This window comes from Aethalodelphis obliquidens, unplaced genomic scaffold, assembly GCF_003676395.1.
Source record: "Aethalodelphis obliquidens isolate GAN/ISIS:26980383/991018 unplaced genomic scaffold, ASM367639v1 scaffold5, whole genome shotgun sequence".
Lineage (NCBI taxonomy): Eukaryota > Metazoa > Chordata > Mammalia > Artiodactyla > Delphinidae > Aethalodelphis > Aethalodelphis obliquidens.
The window spans coordinates 4,955,448-4,978,508 of NW_020837949.1; the positions used below are offsets into that span (position 1 = coordinate 4,955,448).

General features: G+C 38.6%; 1 protein-coding gene and 1 non-coding gene across 11 annotated transcripts in view; one reads left to right on the top strand and one right to left on the bottom strand.

Moving 5' to 3' along the window:
• The window catches only part of KMT2C (lysine methyltransferase 2C), a 293,409-nt gene that overhangs the window by 90,520 nt on the left and 179,828 nt on the right, over positions 1-23,061 (top strand). For 5 of the 10 annotated variants that reach the window (XM_027101436.1, XM_027101437.1, XM_027101445.1 and 2 more), the window contains exon 3: positions 15,144-15,285. In XM_027101436.1, the coding sequence (XP_026957237.1) occupies positions 15,144-15,285 (142 nt within the window). Of the gene's footprint in view, positions 1-1,719; positions 1,759-15,143; positions 15,286-23,061 lie in introns of those variants that run through there. The other 5 variants (XM_027101438.1, XM_027101443.1, XM_027101439.1 and 2 more) reach the window with 2 other exon arrangements.
• On the bottom strand, positions 12,913-13,019 carry LOC113618606 (U6 spliceosomal RNA). The gene has a single exon (XR_003432044.1). It is a non-coding gene; the product is annotated as a U6 spliceosomal RNA (small nuclear RNA).

Below are 23,061 nucleotides of genomic sequence, written 5' to 3' on the forward strand. Positions count from 1 at the left end.
GTCTTATAGTTTTCTGCCTCTGGGTCTTTTGTCTCCTTCTGTAGGTTTATTCCTAGGTGTTTTACTCTTTTTGTTGCAATGGTAAATGGGAGTATTTCCTTGATTTCTCTTCCAGATTTTTCATCATTAGTGTATAGGAATGCAAGAGATTTCTGTGCATTAATTTTGTATCCTGCAACTTTACCAAATTCATTGATTACCTCTGTTAGTTTTCTGGTAGCATCTTTAGGATTCTCTATGTATAGTATCATGTCATCTGCAAATAGTGACAGTTTTACTTCTTCTTTTCCTAATTGTATTTCTTTTATTTCTTTTTCTTCTCTGATTGCCGTGGCTAGGACTTCCAAAACTATGTTGAATAATAGTGGTGAGAGTGGACATCTTTGTCTTTTTCCTGATCTTAGATGAAATGCTTTCAGTTTTTCACCATTGAGAATGATGTTTGCTGTGGTTTGTTGTATATGGCCTTTATTATGTTGAGGTAGGTTCCCTCTGTGCCCCCTTTCTGGAGAGTTTTTATCATAAATGGGTGTTGAATTTTGTCAAAAGCTTTTTGTGCATCTACTGAGATGATCTTATGGTTTTTATTCTTCAGTCTGTTAATATGGGTTATCACATTGATTGATTTGCATATATTGAAGAAACCTTGCATCCCTGAGATAAATCCCACTTTATCATGGTGTATGAGCCTCTTAATGTGTTGTTGGATTCTGTTTGCTAGTATTTTGTTGAGGATTTTTGCATCTATGTTCATCAGTGATATTGGTTTGTAATTTTCTTTTTTTGGAGTATCTTTGTCTGGTTTTGGTATCAGGGTGATGGTGGCCTCATAGAATGAGTTTGGGAGTGTTCCTTCCTCTGCAATTTTTTGGAAGAGTTTGAGAAGGATGGGTATTAGCTCTTCTCTAAATGTTTGATAGAATTCACCTGTGAAGCCATCTGGTCCTGGACTTCTGCTTTTTTGAAGATTTTTAATCACAGTTTCAATTTCATTATTTGTGATTGGTCTGTTCATATTTTCTATTTCTTCCTGGTTCGGTCTTGGAAGGTTTTACCTTTCTAAGAATTTGTCCATTTCTTCCAGGTTGTCCATTTTATTGATATAGAGTTGCTTGTAGTAGTCTCTTAGGATGCTTTGTATTTCTGTAGTGTCTGTTGTAACTTCTCCATTTTCATTTCTAATTATATTGATTTGAATCCTCTCCCTCTTTTTCTTGATGAGTCTGGCTAATGGTTTATTAATTTTGTTTATCTTCTCAAGGAACCAGATTTTAGTTTTATTGATCTTTGCTATCGTTTTCTTTGTTTCTATTTCATTTATTTCTGCTCTGATCTTTATGATTTCTTTCCTTCTACTATGGGTTTTGTTTGTTCTTCTTTCTCTAGTTCCTTTAGGTGTAAGTTTAGATTGTTTATTTGAGAGTTTTTTTGTTTCTTGATGTAGGCTTGTATTGCTGTAAACTTCCCTCTTAGAACTGCTTTTGCTGCATCCCATAGGTTTTGGATCGTCATGTTTTCATTGTCATTTGTCTCTAGGTATTTTTCAATTTCCTCTTTGATTTCTTTTTTTTTTTGCAGTACGCAGGCCTCTCACCGTTGTGGCCTCTCCCGTTGCGGAGCACAGGCTCCGGATGCAGAGGCTCACCAGCCATGGCTCATGGGCCCAGCCACTCCGCGGCACGTGGGATCTTCCTGGACCGGGGCACGAACCCGTGTCCTCTGCATTGGCAGGAGGACTCTCAACCATTGCGCCACCAGGGAAGCCCCTCTTTGATTTCTTCAGTGATCTCTTGGTTATTTTGTAACGTATTGTTTAGCCTCCATGTGTTTGTGTTTTTTACGTTTTTTCCCCTGTAATTGATTTCTAATCTCATAGCGTTGTGGTCTGAAAAGATGCTTGATATGATTTCAGTTTTCTTAAATTTACTGAGGCTTGATTTGTGACCCAAGATGTGGTCTGTCCTGGAGAATGTTCTGTGCGCACTTGAGAAGAAAGTGTAATCTGCTGTTTTTGGATGGAATGTCCTATAAATATTAATTAAATCTATCTGGTCTGTTGTGTCATTTAAAGCTTCTGTTTCCGTAGTAATTTTCTGTTTGGATGATCTGTCCATTGGTGTAAGTGAGGTGTTAAAGTCCCCCACTATTATTGTGTTATTGTTGATTGCCTTTTTTATAGCTGTTAGCAGTTGCCTTATGTATTGAGACGCTGCTATGTTGGGAGCATATATATTTATAATTGTTATATCTTCTTCTTGGATTGATCCCTTGATCATTATGTAGTATCCTTTCTTGTCTCTTGTAACGTTCTGTATTTTAAAGTCTATTTTATCTGATATGAGTATTGCTACTCCAGCTTTCTTTTGATTTCCATTTGCATGGAATATCTTTTTCCATCCCCTCACTTTCAGTCTGTATGTGTCCCTAGGTCTGAAGTGGGTTGCTTGTAGATAGCATATATATGGGTCTTGTTCTTGTATCCATTCAGTGAGCCTGTGTCTTTTGGTTGGAGTGTTTAATCCATTCACATTTACGGTAATTATTGATATGTATGTTTCTATTACCATTTTCTTAAATGTTTTGGGTTTGTTTTAGTAGGTCCTTTTCTTCTCTTGTGTTTCCCACTTAGAAAAGTTCCTTTAGCATTTGTTCTAGAGCTGGTTTGGTGGTGCTGAATTCTTTTGCTTTTCTGTAAAGCTTTTGATTTCTCCATCACATCTGAATGAGATCCTTTCTGGGTAGAGTATCTTGGTTGTAGGTACTTCCCTTTCATCACTTTAAATATGTCTTGCCACTCCCTTCTGGCTTGTAGTATTTTCTGCTGAGAAATCAGCTGTTAACCTTATGGGAGTTCCCTTGTATATTATTTGTTGTTTTTCCCTTTCTGCTTTCAGTAATTTTTCTTTTTCTTTAATTTTTGCCAGTTTGATTACTATGGGTCTTGGCATGTTTCTCCTTGGGTGTATCCTGTATGGGACTCTCTGTGCTTCCTGGACTTGGGTGGCTATTTCCTTTCCCATGTTAGGGAAGTTTTCAACTATAATCTCTTCAAATATTTTCTCAAGTCCTTTTTTTTCTCTCTTCTCCTTCTGGGACCCGTATAATGCGAATGTTGCTACGTTTAATGTTGTCCCAGAAGTCTCTTAGGCTGTCTTCAATTCTTTTTTCTTTATTCCGTTCCACAGCCATGAATTCCACAATTCTGTCTTCCAGGTCACTTATCCGTTCTTCTGCCTCAGTTATTCTGCTATCAATTCCTTCTAGTGTATTTTTCATTTCAGTTATTATATTGTTCATCTCTGTTTGTTATTTAATTCTTCTAGGTCTTTGTTAAACATTTCTTGCATCTTCTCGATCTTTGCCTCTATTCTTTTTCCGAGGTCCTGGATCATCTTCGCTATCATTATTCTGAATTCTTTTTTTGGAAGGTTGCCTATCTTCACTTCATTTAGTTGTTTTTCTGGGGTTTTATCTTGTTCCTTCATCTGGTACATAGCCCTCTGCCTTTTCATCTTGTCTATCGTTCTTTGAATGTGGTTTTTCTTCCACAGGCTGCAGGATTCTTTTCTCTGCATTCTAATATGTGCTAGTTTATGTAAATTTTGGGCAACACTTGAATAGAATGTATAGTCTGTTTTGTTTCCTTGGGTCGTGTATGAAAGTTGATATCCATTTATTAGAGTCTACCAGCCAGGATATTGTTATTAAAAGTAAAATAACTCGGGGCTTCCCTGGTGGCACAGTGGTTAAGAATCTGCCAGCCAGTGCAGGGGACACAGGTTCAAGCCCTTGTCTGGGAAGATCCCGCATGACGTGGAGCAACTAAACCCGTGCGTTGCAACTACTGAGCCTGCGCTCTAGAGCCCGCAAGGCACAACTACTGAGCCTGCAAGCCACAACTACTGAAGCCCACATGCCTAGAGCCCCTGCTGTGCAACAGAGGAAGCCACTGCAGTGAGAAGCCCGCACATCACAACAAAGTGTAGCCCCCACTCGGTTCAACTAGAGAAGGCCTGCACACAGCAACCAAGACCCAACACAGCCAAAAATAAAAAAAATTAAAAATTAAAAAAAAAAGTAAAATAATTCAAATTCGAAGAAAGAATGAAATCTATGGGTCATGTACTGTCATGTTCAGAGATCAGATGGGTTTGAGTTGGCTTAAGTCAGCCTCACTATTGTCACAAAATTCCTGGTTCATTGTATCTCTCTGCCTTTTTTTTAGTCAGCTGCATCCTATGGCTGGCTCCCCTTGATGGAAGATGGTTGCCTGCAAACTTGGGTACCACATGATTTCTTGTCCATATCCCTGGAGAGGGAGCGTGACTCTGTATCAGCTAAACAGAATTGGAGGACCAGTTTTTATCATATGTCAATTGCTGATCCAGTCTGTTTCAAAAGTAAACCAATCTCTGGTATCCAAGTACCATAGTCATAGTTCACACCTAGAGTTAGGAATAGGAGCGGCATGATGGCTTCAGTGGCAGAGAGGCATGAAGTGGTGCCGAGGGGGCACTGTGCAGGTCATGGTTATAGATTCTGTTTGGGGGTCCTCCACTTGCTTCTTAACGTTTTATCTGCTCCCTTTGTTAAGGGCTGGGGCAGCTTATATTTTCTTCTGCTTTGATTGAGCTGCATTGATCTGTAGAATCCATCCTTCATTTCAAAAATGGTTTTTTCCATAGAATCTTTGAATATTTTTTTCCATTCAGTCTATTTTCCTTGTTAAGTAATAGTAATTATGCATATTTGTTGTATGTGTTATTCTTTTTCTTTGACTAATCTTCTTTCATCATCTTCACTGTTTTAGATTCTTCTGTTTTCTCCAGTGCGTCCACCACATCCCAACATTGTCTTCAGAGTTACTGTTGCTTCCTGTGATCCTCTTGCTTTCAGTTCTGCAGTTATTTTGATTGCTTCAGTTTCTTTGCTCCAGCTCACACTCAGCGTAGTAGTGATTAGTGGTAGTTGAGGTTCTGGAGCCACACTGCCTGTGTTGGAATTCAAACTCCTCTGCTTATTGTGTTTTTGAGCAAAGTTCCTTGACCTCTTATCTTGCCTCCTCATCTGTAAAATGGAGATGATGATAGTAGCTGTGTTTTGGGGCTACCCCGCCATGGGTCCCTTGCACCTGACACATCTTGTGTATGCCAGCAATGGAAGGCCTTGGCCACTCCTTACCTGGGCCTTTTCTCAGGGTTGTGTTTGCAGTGAGCAACCTTGAAGAATGAGGTCGTGTCTCCCTCTGGGACAAAGAGCAGGTTGTTTAATGCTTTTACTATAAAAGCAGTGGTTTCCCACACTCTTTGTTCCTTGTAATACAGTTCACTGAGAGTGCAGGAGTCCATTTGGGCCCATGGTTTTGCCCCCGTGACACTTGGGGGCCAGAAGGGAACTGACAACAGTATCCTCATGCTTCTGCTGCTTGCTGTGCAGTGAGTAATACAGTCCTTTTGTCTTTGATCCAGGAGTCTTGTGTCTTCTGCCAGCATCCATGAAACAGTAACAGACTAACTTATTAGCTTGTGTAAAGTCCTAGGCCAGGCAGCCGTCTTCATAAGGTTGTTGTGAAGTTTAAATGAGTTAATGCGTTTAACCACCTACAACATTGCCTAGGACATAGTAAGCACTTACTAAATGTTAGCCATGAAGATGTCTCTTTAAATATCCTCATATTATTTGCATTGGATTTTTAGGCCTAAACAAAGATAAGGCTCAGAAGAAGATTAACATTGCTATAAATATCCATTATTATATGGTGAAGATGTATATTGTAATTTGTTGGGTTTATTTAGTTTCTTTTATTAGTTGTGAAAAATGAGTATCCATTAAAAACACATTTTTAAGAAGTCATATAGAAAAACTAAAGGAAATATTTTTAACTAAATAAAATATCCAGAGAGCAGTTGAATTTTGACAATTAGTATCCTAATTAATGTCCCTGTGGTTTTGAGGTCTTGATAAGGATCGGAGTCTTTTTCTTAATTCTTTTGTGCTTACATTAAAAAATCATATTAAAAGTATAATAGTAATGTATATTTGTGAAAATTTATGAAACTATGGGTAAGTATAAAGAGAATAAGTTAGCTGTAAAAGTGTTAACTTCTAGGGACCCACTGTTTGACATTTTTTTGTATTTATTTATAGTTGCTTACATTTTAATGTCTTTACATGCCCTCTGAAAGTGGTGACTCTCCTGATATTAATGAGTGTCAAGTAGTTTAATGAATAAAGATAGAATAAGTAAAATATTTGCTATTTATCATGTGCTAATTCTTTAGCTTTATAGCACAGTTTGGATGTAGTAGATACATTAGATTCAGTGAGCCACACACCACTGGAAAACGTAACTGTCGGGATGCAGACTTTTTTTTGAGCACCACTGTTCAAAAAAAGGAAAGGACATGATTACACAATTTCTTAGATATACGTTCTTTTGTAGTCTTAGTACTATAAAGGAAGCAAGGAAAGTATTGCCAGTTCTGGGGAGGTAAAGGAAGTTAGGAGAGAGAAAAATAATTTTTATTCTACTTAGTAGTTGACTAAATCATAGAAGCATGCGTATGGTTTGGATAACTAGTAGAAAAATGGATGTTCGTGTTGACTAACGTAATTACCAAATATTAGCCCATTTAAAAATTTATATTTTTCTGTGCTTTTTCTAATTTATGTGTTTGTGTATAATAAGATTTATCTGCTTGCTTTGTATTACACAATGTTTAATTAATCAGTTAATTAAACAATTACTGAACATCATCCAGGTTGTGTGATAGGCTCTGGTTTGTAAAACAGATAAAGTAGCTGCTTTCATAGAGTATATAGTCTAGTGGGGTGCTGTCTAGTGGTACACTTTTTCGTGTCACTGACCCCTATGGCAGACCCTTTTCCAAATAATGTTTTAAAACTAATAAAATAAAATTGCAAAGATAAATAGTTATATTGAAATATTACCAAAATAGAAAAAAGCCAAATTTGTAATTTCATAATGTGTTCTTTATTTATTCTTAAATCATAAAATCTAATTTATAATTACGGTAATTTTGAAGTAGTGATGAGGGTAAGTGATATTTTGGGGATATCTGCAAGCATTGAATGTGATAAATTATCTGCTTTCTATTGGTGACAGAGACATGAGTATGGCTGTACAACTCTGCTTGTGCGTATATTCATGATGAAATGGGTTTATTTTAAAATTTTAAATCTCAGAGGTCAGTATAAATAAAGATGTAATTTCTCCCTCCAGCATGCTAGAACCCCTGATTAAATACAATCTAAAAATTAAAAGATAGGATGCTTTGCTTTTAATTTATTTTATTTTTTAAAATTGAAGTATAGTTGATTTACAGTGTTGTGTTAGTTTCTGGTGTACAGCAAAGTGATTCAGATATATATATATATATATATATATATATATCTTTTTCATATTCTTTTCCTTTATGGTTTATTAAAGGATATTGAATATAGTTCCCTGTGCTATACAATAGAACCTTGTTGTTTATCCATCCTATGTATAATAGCTTGCATCTGCTAATCCCAAACTCCTAATCTGTCCCCCCTGCTGAACCATAAGTCTGTTCTCTATGTCTGTGAATCTGTTTCAGTTTCATAGATAAGTTCATTTGTGTCATATTTTAGATTCCACATATAAGTGATATCATATGTTATTTGTCTTTCTCTTTCTGACTTACTTCGCTTAATATGATAATCTCTAGGTATATCTGTGTAGCTGTAAATGACATTATTTCATTCTTTTTTATGGCCGAGTAATATTCCATTGTATGTATATACCACATCTTCTTCATCCAATCATTATTTAGTTTGTTTCCCTGTCTTGGCTGTTGTAAATAGTGCTGCTGTGAACATAGGGGTGCATGTCTTTTCAAATTATAGTTTTGGCTGGATATATGCCCAGGAGTGGAATTGTTAGATCATATGGTAACTCAAGTTTTTTGAGGAACCTCCATACTATTTTCCATAGTGACTGCACCAATTTACATTCCTACCAACAATGTTCCCTTTTCTCCACACCCTCTTCAGCATTTGTTATTTGTAGACTTTCTGATGATGGCCGTTCTGATTGCCGTGAGGTGGTACCTCATTGTAGTTTTGATTTGCATTTCTCTAATAACTGGCGATGTTGAGTAAAAAGATAGGGTGCATTGAAGGGATGCACTGTGTATTGGTAAGGAGGCCATAATTGGACTCTAGAATATTTTTGACATCTTATAGTCTATTACGCTGTCATGTTGGTGAGTTTGCTGAATATATTTGTAGGATACATACAGCTCTTTCAAAGAATTATTTAACCTTTGGGGGGAAATTTCATATTGACCAAGATCAAAATATTCTATTTCCATGAACTTTGCTGTGAAGTAAATGTTCTTACTACTTTATAATTTTATTCAGTAGTGCTTCAGAAGTAAAGAGAAAAACTCTGTATTTTCAACTTTCATCTCATTCTTCATATTCAACAAATGATTCCTCAGTAACATGGTCCTAGTAAAATATTAACATTTTGGTTTAACATGAATTTATTCATAAAACTTATGAGCTATGATCAGATCAGATATTGTACCAGGCAGTGTGTAGTAGTGGAAAGCGCACCCTTGGGCTTCGGAGTTACACAAATCTGATTGTGTATCCCAGCTTTGCTTCCTGTTAGCTATGTGACCTCAAGCTTGTTTAACTTTCAGACTTAGTTTCCTTATCTTTTTTTAAAAATAAATTTATCTATCTACCTATCTATCTATGGCTGTGTTGGGTCTTTGTTGCTGCGCGGGCTTTCTCTAGTTGCGGTGAGCGGGGCTACTCTTCGTTGTGGTGCACGGCCTTCTCATTGCGGTGGCTTCTTTTGTTGCGGACACGGGCTCTAGGCTTGCAGGCTTCCATAGTTGTGGCACGTGGGCTCAGTAGTTGCGGCCCGCAGTCTCTAGAGCGCAGGCTCAGTAGTTGTGGCACTTGGGCTTAGTTGTTCCGCGGCACGTGGGATCTTCCTGGACCAGGGAACGAACCCATGTCTCCCTGCATTGGCAGGCAGATTCTTAACCACTGCACCACCAGGGAAGTCCAGATATTCCTCTGTTTTTTTTTTCTTTGTTGATCTTTACAACTTATTGGTTTTTTAAACTTCTTTTTTTTCTTACATCTTTATTGGAGTATAATTGCTTTACAATGTTGTGTTAGTTTCTGCCGTATCCCTTAACTCCCATGATACCTTGTACCTCCATCATGTCAGTGATTGTGTCCTGTTGCCATCATTTGCTACTTCCTGAATAGATCCATTAAGCATAGGGATCCTGACTTTTTTTTCCCTATTAAAGAGTTGTTTTCTCATATGTACCCTGATAAACACAATAAAATAGACTGTATTTTTGTGCTACCATTGGACTAGAATGTGTGGTACATAGTAGTTACCCAAAATTTTGTTTGGTAAAAAAATCGTTCTAAAGCAATGATTTATTGAATCCCTAGCAAACAGCCAGGAGGTGCTAAATAAATGTTCTGTTTATTCCTGTTACTTCCCACAATACAGTTTAATAATGTGTGATCTGGTGGGTGATATCCAACTAGATGGAAAGTAAATACATAGTTATAGTATGTGAGTGTAGGTAATCAGAGTAGCAGCTACATACCTACACTTACTGTATACTTAGGGCGTTAGGCTAAGTGCCCAATGTATTCTCTTTTTTGATCCTCAGAGACAGTTTTATAGTAGCTGGCATTAGCTATCTGTTAAATGATTAGCAAACTGAAATTGAGATGAGGTTAATTAAGCAAGTTGTGAAGGTCACATTGCTAGCAAATGACTGAGATATGATGCAAATTCTGGACCATTTGACTGCAAGCCTTTGATTTTAACTAAAGCAGCAAAACAGCCTTTGCTATTAATTTTAAACTTTTTTGTGTCATAGAACCAACTATTTAGGATTAATCCTAAGTGAGAGTAAGAGTCATAGGAGGTGGAATGGCATTGTGTAAGAGCACGGTTAGAGCTAATTTACAGTTGTGTCCCATTTACCTATGTATCTACAAAGGTTTGCCTAGAGTGCACACGCTATCCAAGTTCTCTTAGGTTCTTTAGTGTAGTTACCACCCACATGTGACACCTGGTGGTTTGAGTTTACACACAAGTAGGTGCTTTGAATAAAACCACCCCACTCTGATCATCCCCAGGGTTGGAGAGGACTCCATCTTTCTGGTTTTAGAGCATTTTGAGACCAACTGGCTTTGTCAGTATTTTAGGTCAGGTTCAAAATAAGGAGAAAGGTACACTGGAGATTTTGTATCAAAGAAAAATATAACCCTTAAATTTTTAATTTTTTTTAAAATTTATTTTTGGCTGTGCTTCACGTCTTGTGGGATCTTATTTCCCTGACCAGGGATTGAACCTGGGTCCTCAGCAGTGAAAGCTCGGAGTCCTAACCACTGGACCACCAGGAAATTCTCAACACTTAAATTTTTTTTTTAAAAAGTATGTGCTTGTTCTTATTTGCGCATTTCTGGACTGTAGTCATTTGAACAAATAGAATCCCATGAAAGGCAAAAACTGCAAAGTGGCCCAGGTTGAAAGGCCAGCTTTCTTGCGTTAGGCACAAGTACAGGATGGTGTTTGAGGCATTTTTATTAGTTAACTGCAGGTAGCCAAGTACTTGCATCAGAACCGTTCCCTCAGTTGTCTCTGGGTTCACAGTCATTTCATCCAGAGCATCTCTGGATGACATCTCTTGTTGGATATTTGGGTTTCATTTCAGCCAGAGTAGTCTGTTTCACATTCTGCTGCCAAACTCTGACAGTCTTTCGAAGACTTGGGCTAAGAGAGGAGAGGGACGTAAACACTAGTTTAATTGTCCTGCCTTGACTTTGACAGATAGTGAGACCTGACATTTCTACTAAATGAAGAGTGACAGCCAAAAGAAATAGGTTGTATTATTACATGTAGTTTCACATATTTAGGGATGCCTTTTTCTATTTCTATTTTGTGGCTGGAACTGTTCCCTAGGAAGCAGTTATAGGACTTTTCCTTGTTCCTTAAAAAACAAATGATTAAAACAACAAAATCCAAACCAAAAATAAGACCAAAACACACCAATCCTTATTGGATCTTTGGCAGATCCAGGTTAGAATCATGGGCAGAGCCAGTAGGAAAAATAGCTAGAGGAGAATATTCCTTTTTTTTTTTTTTTTTTTTTTTTTTAAGAAAAGAGAACTCTTAAAGCCTGCTTTACTACTGTCCTCCTTGTGGATCAGGCCTGTTCCTGGTCCCATTTCTTAAAAAAGAAAAAAAATCCCTTTGTCTGAATCTGTTTTTTTTCCCCTCTGAAATTTCAAAAGTTGTGTACCTGAAGACCTACCAACCCACCAATAACATTCATATTTAACCTTACTGTTTCTTTCTAGGTCTAATTTGAGAGAGAGAGAGAGAGAGACAGGCAGAGAGATTGTCCTCTTACTTACTTCCCCTTAGTTATAAACAATAAAGAAAACCCAAAGAATGTTTAAAGTGTTATGTGTTTTATTTTTCAGGGGGAGAAAAACAACAGAATACCTGAGATTGTGCCTCAATTTGCTAGAAGAAAAATTCTGATTAGAGGCCATAGTGGTGGTTAGCAACATATTAAGAGAGAACGGACAGGCCATACCTATAGGAGGGACCCTGATTTTGGGGGAGGGGGGGATGCAGGCTAAATGGTGCTGGTTCTTAGGACAAACGTGTTCCCAGGGATGTGGTGACATGACCCTCATCCACCTGCCTCATTGTAAGCTTCTGAGGCCCTCTTCTTATTCCTCTTTTACAGTTCTCATTTCTTCTCTTGACTCTTACCCTTTCTTGTTACCTAGTAGTAGAAATGGTACAAAAAGGGCATACCCCACATGTGCTCTGGACATCTCTGGGTAGAAATGAAATGCTTCTTTAAAGGTGTTTTTATATATGGTCATTTTATAGTACTTTGAATATTATAGGCAGAGAGAATCTCTCAAGCCGTACTGTATTCCTTTCTGTCTTTGGTTGTAAAAGTGCTAGAGGGCAGGCAACGCAGAATAATTCCTGGCTCTCTCCAGATGCTTTCCCTAGAGCTCTGGAGGCAGCTGGTCTGCTTTTCAAGTTATTGCAGGTCACAGCACTACCATATATTTTGATACAGCATAAATGGTGTCAGTTGATTTCCAAACACTGCTATCACTGTTCTCTCACCTACTCACCAGCCCGCCTATTTTAAGTTTTTGTTACGGCAGTGCTCCACACCTGATGCTGGTTTCTGTGTTAGAGCATGGGTTAAACTGATGTAACAGAGATGTCCAAATACAGCAGTGGTTTAAATAAAACATTCATTTTTCTTCCGTGTAATATTTCTGAGAGTGAGAGGTCCAGGCTGATGGGGTGACTTTGCTCCCTGTGGTGTTTTTTTTTTTTTTTTTTTTTGCGGTACGTGGGCCTCTCACTGCTGTGGCCTCTCCCGTTGCGGAGCACAGGCTCCGGATGCGCAGGCTTAGCAGCCATGGCTCACGGGCCCAGCCGCTCTGCGGCACATGGGATCTTCCCGGACCAGGGCACAAACCCGTGTCCCCTGCATCGGCAGGCAGACTCTCAACCACTGCGCCACCAGGGAAGCCCTGCAGATCTTTTTATAATCCTTGTTTGATACAAATGTATTTTGTATTTGTAGATTTGATTCTATACCAATTTTGTGGCTAGAAGTAGGCAGGAGAGACACCGTGATTAATAGGCCCCACAAGCACTTAATTTATGGTCAACTTTTCTACTTCAGTTTTAAAAAGAAACATTTTATTTTATTTTATTTTAACATCTTTATTGGAGTATAATTGCTTTACAATGGTGTGTTAGTTTCTGCTTTATAACAGTGAGTCAATTATACAAATACATATATCCCCACATCTCTTCCCTCTTGCATCAAAAATATGGAACACTTCACGAATTTGCGTGTCATCCTTGCGCAGGGGCCATGCTAATCTTCTCTGTATTGTTCCAATTTTAGTATATGTGCTGCCGAAGTGAGCACAAAAGAAACATTTTAAATAGGAAAACCAAAACCCTATGTTTGATGCCTCATTGCATCATTAATTTTATGATTTGACAGGATTTACAATTGTTTATAATTATTTCTAACTAAAAAATTAATAGTTCTCAAAATTATTCATTTGTCAGAATAGTTCCCTAAAATTCATTTTGAATCTAGAAGACTTTGACAGGGAAGTCATGCTAATCTGAGAGGTAAGAAATCAGATTTGATGTGAAAGTGAGTGTTCAAGCTGCTAGATGTGCCTCGTATGCAGTTGAAGTATGGTCTGGAGCTCAGGACAGGAGGTAGGGTTAGGGATGTTGACTTAAAAATCAGTAAGTCAGGGACTTCCCTGGTGGTGCCATGGTTAAGAATCCGCCTCCCAATGCAGAGGACACGGGTTTGATCCTTGGTCAGGGAACTAGATCCCACATGCATGCCGCAACTAAGACTTCACATGCTGCAACTAAGGAACCTGTCTGCCGCAACTAAGACCCGGCACAACCAAAAATAAATAAATTAAAAAAAAATCAGTAAGTTGGGCCTCCCTGGTGGCACAGTGGTTAAGAATCTGCCTGCCAGTGCAGGGGTCACTGGCTCGAGCCCTGGTCCAGGAAGATCCCACATGTCACGGAGCAGCTAAGCCTGCGAGCCACAGCTACTGAAGCCCATGTGCCTAGAGCCCGTGCTCCACAACAAGAGAAGCCACCGTGGTGAGAAGTCCCCGCACCACAACGAAGAGTAGCCCCCGCTTACCACAACTAGAGAAAGCCTGCGTGCAGCAACGAAGACCCAACACAGCCAAAAATAAATAAGTAAATAAATTTATTAAGAAAACACACACACACAAAAGACGAGCACGTAAAGTACACGTAGAGAGCTGTACTCACGTTCAGAGGTCTCAGATCAGCTGAAGAGGCAGACACTAGACCGTTCAATTAATCTTTGTTAACAAACTCGTGAAGTATAGGTAGCTTTCTGATTTTATGGGGAGTGAATTGAAGCTGAGAGAGATGACGTCTACATAAACTTGCCTAGTTTGTAGTTGGTGGAACTTGTCCTCATGACTCCAAAGCCCATAGTAATCCATGATATCTCCCTGTGTTTAAGAGGTGAAAAGCATTTCACTAAAGAGGGAGTGAGTACTCCTTGGTGCCAGATGAATTTCTGGAGTGTTTAAAGGCTTGTGAGTAGCCCGGGATTATTTATTAGTTCTTTTGCCACCAGTGAGGTGGCGAGAACAGTGCTGTGGTTGGAGGATGGATGCCTTGTAGGAAGGGTCTGAGGTGGAGGGCAGCCACTCCAGAGTCCCATTGCATGAAATTTGGTGGTGAAAGGAAGAAAAGACAGGAGGAGCTTAAACGACTATAAGCTTTTCTTGTTGGTTGGTTGGTTGGTTTGTTTGGGGATAGTGGTGCAGAAAAGTATGTGTAAATTTCCAGTTAGAAAGGAAAGATGGAGCCAGGAGCGTGGGGTTGCATCAGGAGCGCTAGTGCAGGGATCATGCCTGTTAATGTCTAACAATACAGTGTGAGAGACAGGGTGGTGGATATGTTGTTTTATTTAAAGAGAGGAATGATATTAGGGGTAATGGTGTTTGGAAACCCTCTCAACAGTTAGGTTGCCTCCTAAGAAAGTATGTGTGAGGTGTTCGGGGTTGGAGTCTTGAGGATAACTGAAAAGGGCACTGGAGTCAAAGGCACTGTGTTCTTTTCAGTCATTTAACTTTTAGAATGGCTGATAGAGGCCGTAATGCTTGTTTTAAATGAATGATAATTTCAATTTATAACTTACCAAGAAACTTTTTTATGAGTCACATTTGTTGTGTAGAGGAACTGCTATAATCCTGAAAATAAGGTTCTTAACAGTTATTATTAAGATTTGCATCAATTGTAATTTGGAAAAGTATGCCCTGTTTTACATTATTTTGATTATCATTTTATAATATAGAATAAATATAAACAGTACCATTAATTATATATATATAAGCTTTTCCTATGATAGTTAAGTATTGTCATTTGTTGCTTCATTATTTTTCCTTTACGATGTATGCTTTATAGATAAATTCACTAAAGATTGGTATAATGCAGAATGACTTTTTGTATTCTCTTGTTTACTGTTAAGCAGAAATCAAAGAACAATCAGCAGAAGAAGATGCTGAAGCAGAAGTGGACAGCAGCAAGCAGCCAGGCCCAGCCTTTCAGCGTTCTGTGTCTGAGGAATCTGCAACCTCCCTGGTCTCTGTTGGTATAGAAGCCAAAATCAGGTTAGAGAATGAATGCAACTGGATTGGAGATTAGTGACGGGCAAAAGAGCAGCGAGTTGACTGTAGAGGGAGTTCAGAGAGTGCAGGCTTAGGACAGAAAGCTGGGTGGACTTTTAGAGCTGATAGCTCTGCGCGTGGCTGGAGTGAAGCACGTCCGTGGGCTTAGGTGGCTGTAGAACTGTGTTACTCTGCTCTCCTCAGACCAGGACAGAATATTTCCAGGATGCGATCGATCCCTAGAAGAAGAAAAAAGTCTAAACTTTTAGCATAAGAACTGATTTTTTATTTACTTGTAAACTTAAGTTTATACTCTTGTTCTTTACCCTCTCTTCATTCTTTAAAAAAAGAAATACAGGATGTGGTAACTTCTCTGTGTATCATTCAGCTTAAGTCTTGTAATTTTTTAGATCTTAACTTGGAAGCCATGAATAAAACTGGAACCATCCATCAGCTGAATATTCCCATCTTCTTGAAGTGTTTCCTTTCTTTTGCTTTTGTCACATCTGCCTCCTCATTTTGTCTTTTGCTGGCTTCTGTGCAGACTCCCCACCTTTATCACGTTGGAGTCCTCAGGTCGAAGTCCTCGGCGTGTTTACTTTTATTATTCAGTCCGATAGTTAGGTACTATCTGTGTGCTAATGAAACCCCACATTTATATTTTGAGGGCTGACCTTTCTCTGAACTCTAGACTTTGCTCTCCATCTGTCTGCTTGATATCTCCATTTGGAAGTACACTAGACACTGCACCCATAACATGTCCACAACCACTGTTGATTCTGACCCCAGGCCTGTCCTAAATCTTCTCCCCAGGATTTCTTCATTTCAATAAATAATACCAATATTCACCCAGTTGCTTAGGCCAAAACCTTTTGAGTTAGTCCGTGATTTCTCTCTTTTCTCGTACCTCACATTCTAAATTTTGTAGCCCACCTTTAGAAGATATCCCAAACCAGTGCTCACTCTCTTAACTTGCCTACCATCTTACTCCAAGGCCTCTTATCCTTAGGGGGCTGTCGTTGCCTTTTAAGGGGTCTCTCCACTTCTTCTCTGCTTTCCCCAGTCCACATTGTTCTTAGCACAGTTGCAGAAATGATCATTCTAAAATGTAAATCAAGTTTCTCCCAAACTCTCTTTTGGCTGTCTCTTACATTTAAATTAAATATATAAATTACATTAAAAATTTCAGGGACTTCCCTGGTGGTACAGTGGTTAAGACTCTGCGCTCCCAGTGCAGGGGGCCCGGGTTTGATCCCTGGTCCTGGAACTAGATCCCACATGCCTGCTGCAACTAAGAGTTCACATGCCACAACTAAGGAGCTGGTGAGCTGCAACTAAGGAGCCTGCCTGCCACAACTAAGAAGCATACGTTCTTCAATTATGGAGCCTGCCTGCCGCAACTAAGACTGGATGCAACCAAGAAAAAAACAACAAAAAAAATTCAAATTCCCACTATGTTCTACATCTTCGGGAAGGTTTTCAAAATAAAAGAGTAGGATGAAAAATAAATAAAACGTAGCCCCCACCACGTTTACCCTCTATTTCTGCTTTATTTTCCTTTGTTGCACTTTTTATTTCTCCACAGTTCGTTTATCTCCCTTACTGTCATGTGAGCCCTGTGAAGGCAATACTTTTTCCCTTTTTTCCTGCTTTTTATTGCATTCATAATTTTTTCCTATTGATTATACATTATATTTTGTTTTGTTTTTGAGATGGTTTTCCTTAAGGCTCATGTTTCTGTACCCTGTTGAATTTAATTTTGAAAGAATTTCAAACTTAGAGTTCGGATTGATTTCTTAGTCTTAGCAATATGAATAATGATTTATCATATTTTCATATCTCTTTGTATCTATCATCTATCATTTCATTTTCTAGTTATTTAAATATATACTTCCTATTTTGTCTTGGCCCCCTAACATTTTTCATATTTTGAAAAATTCAGGTTTTTATATATATATATATATATATATATATATATATATAGTAAAATTACTGTAAAATTCACCCGTGTAGTGAGTTTTGACAGTTGTATACTGTCATATAACCACTACAACAACAAGATAAAGAACAGTTCCATCATACTAAAAAAATTACTTGATGCCCTTTTGCTGTCATTCCTGATCCCATCTTCTGCCCTAGGCAGTCACTTACCTGTTTTCTGATTCTGGCCTTTTTAACTTAGCATATTTAATGCATTTGACACTCATTTATGTCATCGCATATATCAGTAGCTGTTTCCTTTTTATTGCTGAGTAGGATTCTCTTTTATGGAGGTGCCTACCACATTTTTTTTTTTTTTTTTTTGCGGTGCGTGGGCCTCTCACTGTTGTGGCCTCTCCCGTTGGGGAGCACAGGCTCCCGACGTGCAGACTCAGCGGCCATGGCTCACGGGCCCAGCCGCTCTGCGGCATGTGGGATCTTCCTGGACCGGGGCATGAACCCGTGTCCCTGGCAGCGGCAGGCGGACTCTCAACCACTGCGCCACCAGGGAAGCCCCATTTTTTAAAAAAAAAAAAAAATAAATTTATTTATTTATTTATGGCTGCATTGGGTCTTCATTGCTGCGCGCGGGCTTTCTCTGGTTGTGGAGAGTGGGGGCTTCTCTTCGTTGCGGTGCATGGACTTCTCATTGCGGTGGCTTCTCTTGTTGTGGAGCAGGGGCTCTAGGCACGCAGGCTTCAGTAGTTGTGTCACATGGGCTCCGTAGTTGTGGCTCGCGGGCTCTAGAGCGCAGGCTCAGTAGTTGTGGTGCACGGGCTTAGTTGCTCCACAACATGTGGATCTTCCTGGACCAGGGCTCGAACCCATGTTCCCTACATTGGCAGGGGGATTCTTAACCACTGCACCACCAGAGAAGCCCTCTACCACATTTAATTTATCATTTTCCAATTAAGGGATATTTGGATAGTTTCCAGTTTGGGGCAGTTATGAATAAAATTGGTATAAATATTCACTTGCAGATTTTGGTGTGAATGTAGGGTTTTTATTTCACTTAGGTAAAAATATCTAAGAGAGGTAATTTTTCAAGGAAAATGCCAAAGTATTTTCCAGTGTGACTGTACTATTTTGCATTGCCACTAATGATATAGAGTGGCTTGGCAGGATGTTTCTTATTGTTCTGATTCAACTTTATTCTTAGGTGAGCGCTGTGTCCCTAGGTCTCGGGGGTCCCGTCATTGTCTCAGCTAGTGGAGACCCGTCATGGTCTGGGTCTACGCAGTCTTGCTCCTCCTCCAGGGGGGAGGTTCATCCCATCCCCCATTCATTCCTCCATCTGCGGCTGGTCTTGACCATTGCAGGGCAGAGACTTTTGCTCTCCTTTTACCAGTCTGAGGCTTTTCTTTCTCAGGGAAGATGAAGAAGAAAGATCTTTGTGTCTTTCCCATGTCTCTGCTGTTGTCCTGCCCAGGCTTTTACCATGACTGGTACATTCTCAGGACTCCTCTCCATGCCCGAGTGGTGGGCACGAGCACCGGGGGAGGTGCATGGAGAGAAGCTCGTGAGTGGGTTAGAATTCCCCTGTGTTTGCGGGTCCTGGGTGTTCTGTACTCTCCTACCGCCACAAACTTGGCTTTTAGCAGTTTATAAAATTTTCACTGAACTGTTTAGCCTGTTTGGATGACATCCAGTGAGTGGCCTCTTCCTCAGATTAAGCAAGGGCTTGTGTCTCTTCTCTTCTTGGAAGTGCCTTTCATTCAACTGCAGGTGAATCGTTTCCTCTGCAACTTTTGTAATCTGATGTGTTCAAGAAAAGTGAATTTGTGGATTGTCTGCTGAGTTTTTGCTGTGACAGTGGGAGCAAAGTGCTTTGCAGCTTTCTACTACATCCAAAGCGGAAGCCAGGGATTTCCTTTGTGCCACCCTTTAAAGTTAACAATAAATTACTCTGAGATATTTGACAGTCTTTATTTCCTACATCCCTTGTAACATTTCCTAATTCTTTAATAATTTGAATATTTCTCTAAAAATATTTACATTGTGGGTCTCTTGTGTGGTAAAATTTCTCAGGTCTTATAGAAACCTGGGAATAATTTTATTATACCTTTACATTTGAGTTATGGTTTTGGATATAAAATTGAAGGTTAAGATATTTTTTGTCAATACTTTAAAAGTATTTCTCCATTTCCTAATCAGTGTTGTTCATAGAGTTGCTGTCCATCTGATTGTTGCTCCTCATAGGTAATGTTTCTAGGGGAAGAAACAAACTAGAAACAGGGTATGCTGAAAGAAACGTAAGTTTAAAGCTTAGAGAAAATTATAAATAAGAAAATTTAAAAAATTAATAAGATACTGGCAAAGGAATTTGGTGGATAGTATCCTTTAGGCAAGAAGAAAAACATTTTTCCCCTATTTGACTTTATTTTTCTGAAAGTAGACCACATTTAATCACGCGCACGTGTGTGTGTGTATGTGTCAGTATCAATGGACAGCACAGTTTATCATGAAGTTGAAATACGTAATATTGGAAAAACTTAAATAGGTGACTTTTATAAACAAAAGGTAATTAGTTGAGAGAGGTCCAATATGAATTTAACTTGCGTTAAACATTACCTGAAAAGATTATTTCCATCACCTGTTAATGTAAGACATTATGAAAGTTCCTGAGGTAGATACTACAGAGGTGATGGTGGGAACTTTAATGCTTGAGAAGAAAGATTTGAGTACAGCAGCCATAAATGTGTTGTGAAGAGAAGATATATCCAAGAGGAGCAATTCTTTTAATTCTGTTTTTTTTCTAAGATCCCTTACCAAGCATATATTCCATAAGTATATATTGGTTTTTGTCCTTTAACTTTTTAAATGGTTTCTTTTTAAAAAAAATTATAGATTTTATTGTTTAGAATAACTTCAGGTTTACAGAAAAATTAAGCAGATGGTACACAGAGTTCCCCCTCCCCAACCTTTCCCTGCCTCAGTTTCCCCTAATATTAGTATCTTTCATTAGTGTGATACATTTGTTACAACTGATAAACCAGTATTGATACATTATTATTATTATTATTTAAATTTATTTATTTTTGTGTTTTCGTTACTGCGCATGGGCTTTCCTTAGTTGTGGCGAGTGGGGGCTACTCTTCGCTGCTGTGGATACATTATTATTAATTAAAGTTCATAGTTTACATTCATTCTTTGTGTTACATATAGTTCTGTGAGTTTTGATAAATGTGCAGTGTCATGTATCCGCCATTAACTACAGTATAGCATATGAAGTAGTTTCACTGCTCTAAAAATCCAGTTTTGCCTATTCATCCCTTTCCCTCTCCTCTTAAACCCTTTCTGTCTGTTCCCCTGTCCCTCATCACTAACTGCTTAACCCACTTAAATTTATTTTTTTATATCTCTCTGTGTGTATGGTATATATATTATGCATAAAGAATGTTCCATCAAGTAGTTAAGTAAAACTTGGTCATCACTTGTTTTACATAGCTGGGATATAATTGAGTGGCCATTAAACTGTACCTTCTTCCCCAACCTTAATTTTTTACTTTCTTTATTCCTTTTTAATACTTCGAGATTTTTTTTTTTTTTTTAAAGAGAATTGATGGTAATTTATTTTCACTGGGCAAATCATGGAATGGTGATGGGGAGTTAAATTTAACTTATTCAGAATACCCCCAAGGAGCAAGAAAAAGTATATTTCAGTCTCTGTGGAGAAAAGGAAGGTAAAAAGTAGGATAAGAAATTAAAACACTTGGATGGCAAAAGTAATCTGATGAAAAATAAGGAACTGGGTTAACACACAAAATATCACCAACTAAATTCAAGGATTAAAGGGAGTTTTTTTTTTTTTTTTTTTTTTTTTTTTTTTTTGCGGTACACAGCCCTCTCACTGTAGTGGCCTCTCCCGTCGCGGAGCACAGGCTCCAGATGCGCAGGCTCAGCGGCCATGGCTCACGGGCGCAGCTGCTCCGCGGCATGTGGGATCCTCCCAGACCGGGGCACGAACCCGTGTCCCCGGCATCGACAGGCGGATTCTCAACCACTGCGCCACCAGGGAAGCCCTTATAGGGAGCTTTAAAAAGTTAGACATCTCTGTTATGTTTGTGTAGATTAAGGGGAAATTTTAAAATTCCATTCAGGTTCAACTATTTTTATTTCATGCTCACATAAAAGAGTCTCTTATTTCTTAGACCAAAAACAGATAGATGGTCTCCAATTTATGATGGTTCAACTTAAGATTTTTCTGCTTGCTTGCTTGCTTTCTTTCTTTCTATTTACTTATTTTTTACATCTTTATTGGAGTAGAATTGCTTTACAGTGGTGTGTTAGTTTCTGCTTTATAACAAAGGGAATCACTTATACATATACATATGTTCCCATATCTCTTCCCTCTTGCGTCTCCCTCCCTCCCACCCCTCCAGGCGGTCACAAAGCACCGAGCTGATCTCCCTGTGCTATGCGGCTGCTTCCCACTAACTATCTACCTTACGTTTGGTAGTGTATATATGTCCATGCCTCTCTCTTGCTTTGTCACAGCTTACCCTCCCCCCTCCCCATATCCTCAAGTCCATTCTCTAGTAGGTCTGTGTCTTTATTCCTGTGTTACCCCTAGATTCTTCATGACATTTCTTTTTTCTCAGATTCCATATATGTGTTAGCATATGGTATTTGTCTTTCTCTTTCTGACTTACTTCACTCTGTATGACAGACTCTAGGTCCATCCACCTCACTACAAATAACTCAAATTCATTTCTTTTTATGGCTGAGTAATATTCCATTGTATATATGTGCCACATCTTTATCCATTCATCTGATGATGGACACTTAGGTTGTTTCCCTCTCGTGTCTATTGTAAACAGAGCTGCAGTGAACATTTTGGTACATGACTCTTTTTGAATTATGGGATTTTCTCAGGGTATATGCCCAGTAGTGGGATTGCTGGGTCATATAGTAGTTTTATTTGTAGTTTTTTAAGGAACCTCCATACTGTTCTCCATAGTGGCTGTACCAATTCACATTCCCACCAGCAGTGCAAGAGTGTACCCTTTTCTCCACACTCTCTCCAGCATTTATTGTTTCTAGATTTTTTGATGATGGCCATTCTGACTGGTGTGAGATGATATCTCATTGTAGTTTTGATTTGCATTTCTCTAATGATTAACGATGTTGAGCATTCTTTCATGTGTTTGTTGGCACTCTGTACATCTTCTTTGGAGAAATGTCTATTTAGGTGTTCTGCCCATTTTTGGATTGGGTTATTTGTTTTTTTGTTATTGAGCTGCATGAGCTGCTTGTAAATTTTGGAGATTAATCCTTTGTCCGTTGCTTCATTTGCAAATATTTTCTCCCATTCTGAGGGTTGTCTTTTGGTCTTGTTTATGGTTTCCTTTGCTGTGCAAAAGCTTTGAAGTTTCATTAGGTCCCATTTGTTTATTTTTGTTTTTATTTCCATTTCTCTAGGAGGAGGGTCAAAAAGGATCTTGCTGTGATTTATGTCATAGAGTGTTCTGCCTATGTTTTCCTCTAAGAGTTTGATAGTTTCTGTCCTTACATTTAGATCTTTAATCCGTTTTGAGCTTATTTTTGTGTATGGTGTTAGGGAGTGTTCTAATCTCATACTTTTTCCCAGCACCACTTATTGAAGAGGCTGTCCTTTCTCCACTGTACATTCCTGCCTCCTTTATCAACTTCGAGATTTTTAAATCAGGTTTAAAAGAAAATCGTTTTTCTAAGCACAAACTATAATTTTTTGATTTGGTATATTTACTACTTTAAAAAAATCATGCTATAGAAAAGTAGAATTGCAAATGTATAATTTTTATTGAACTTAATTGTTCT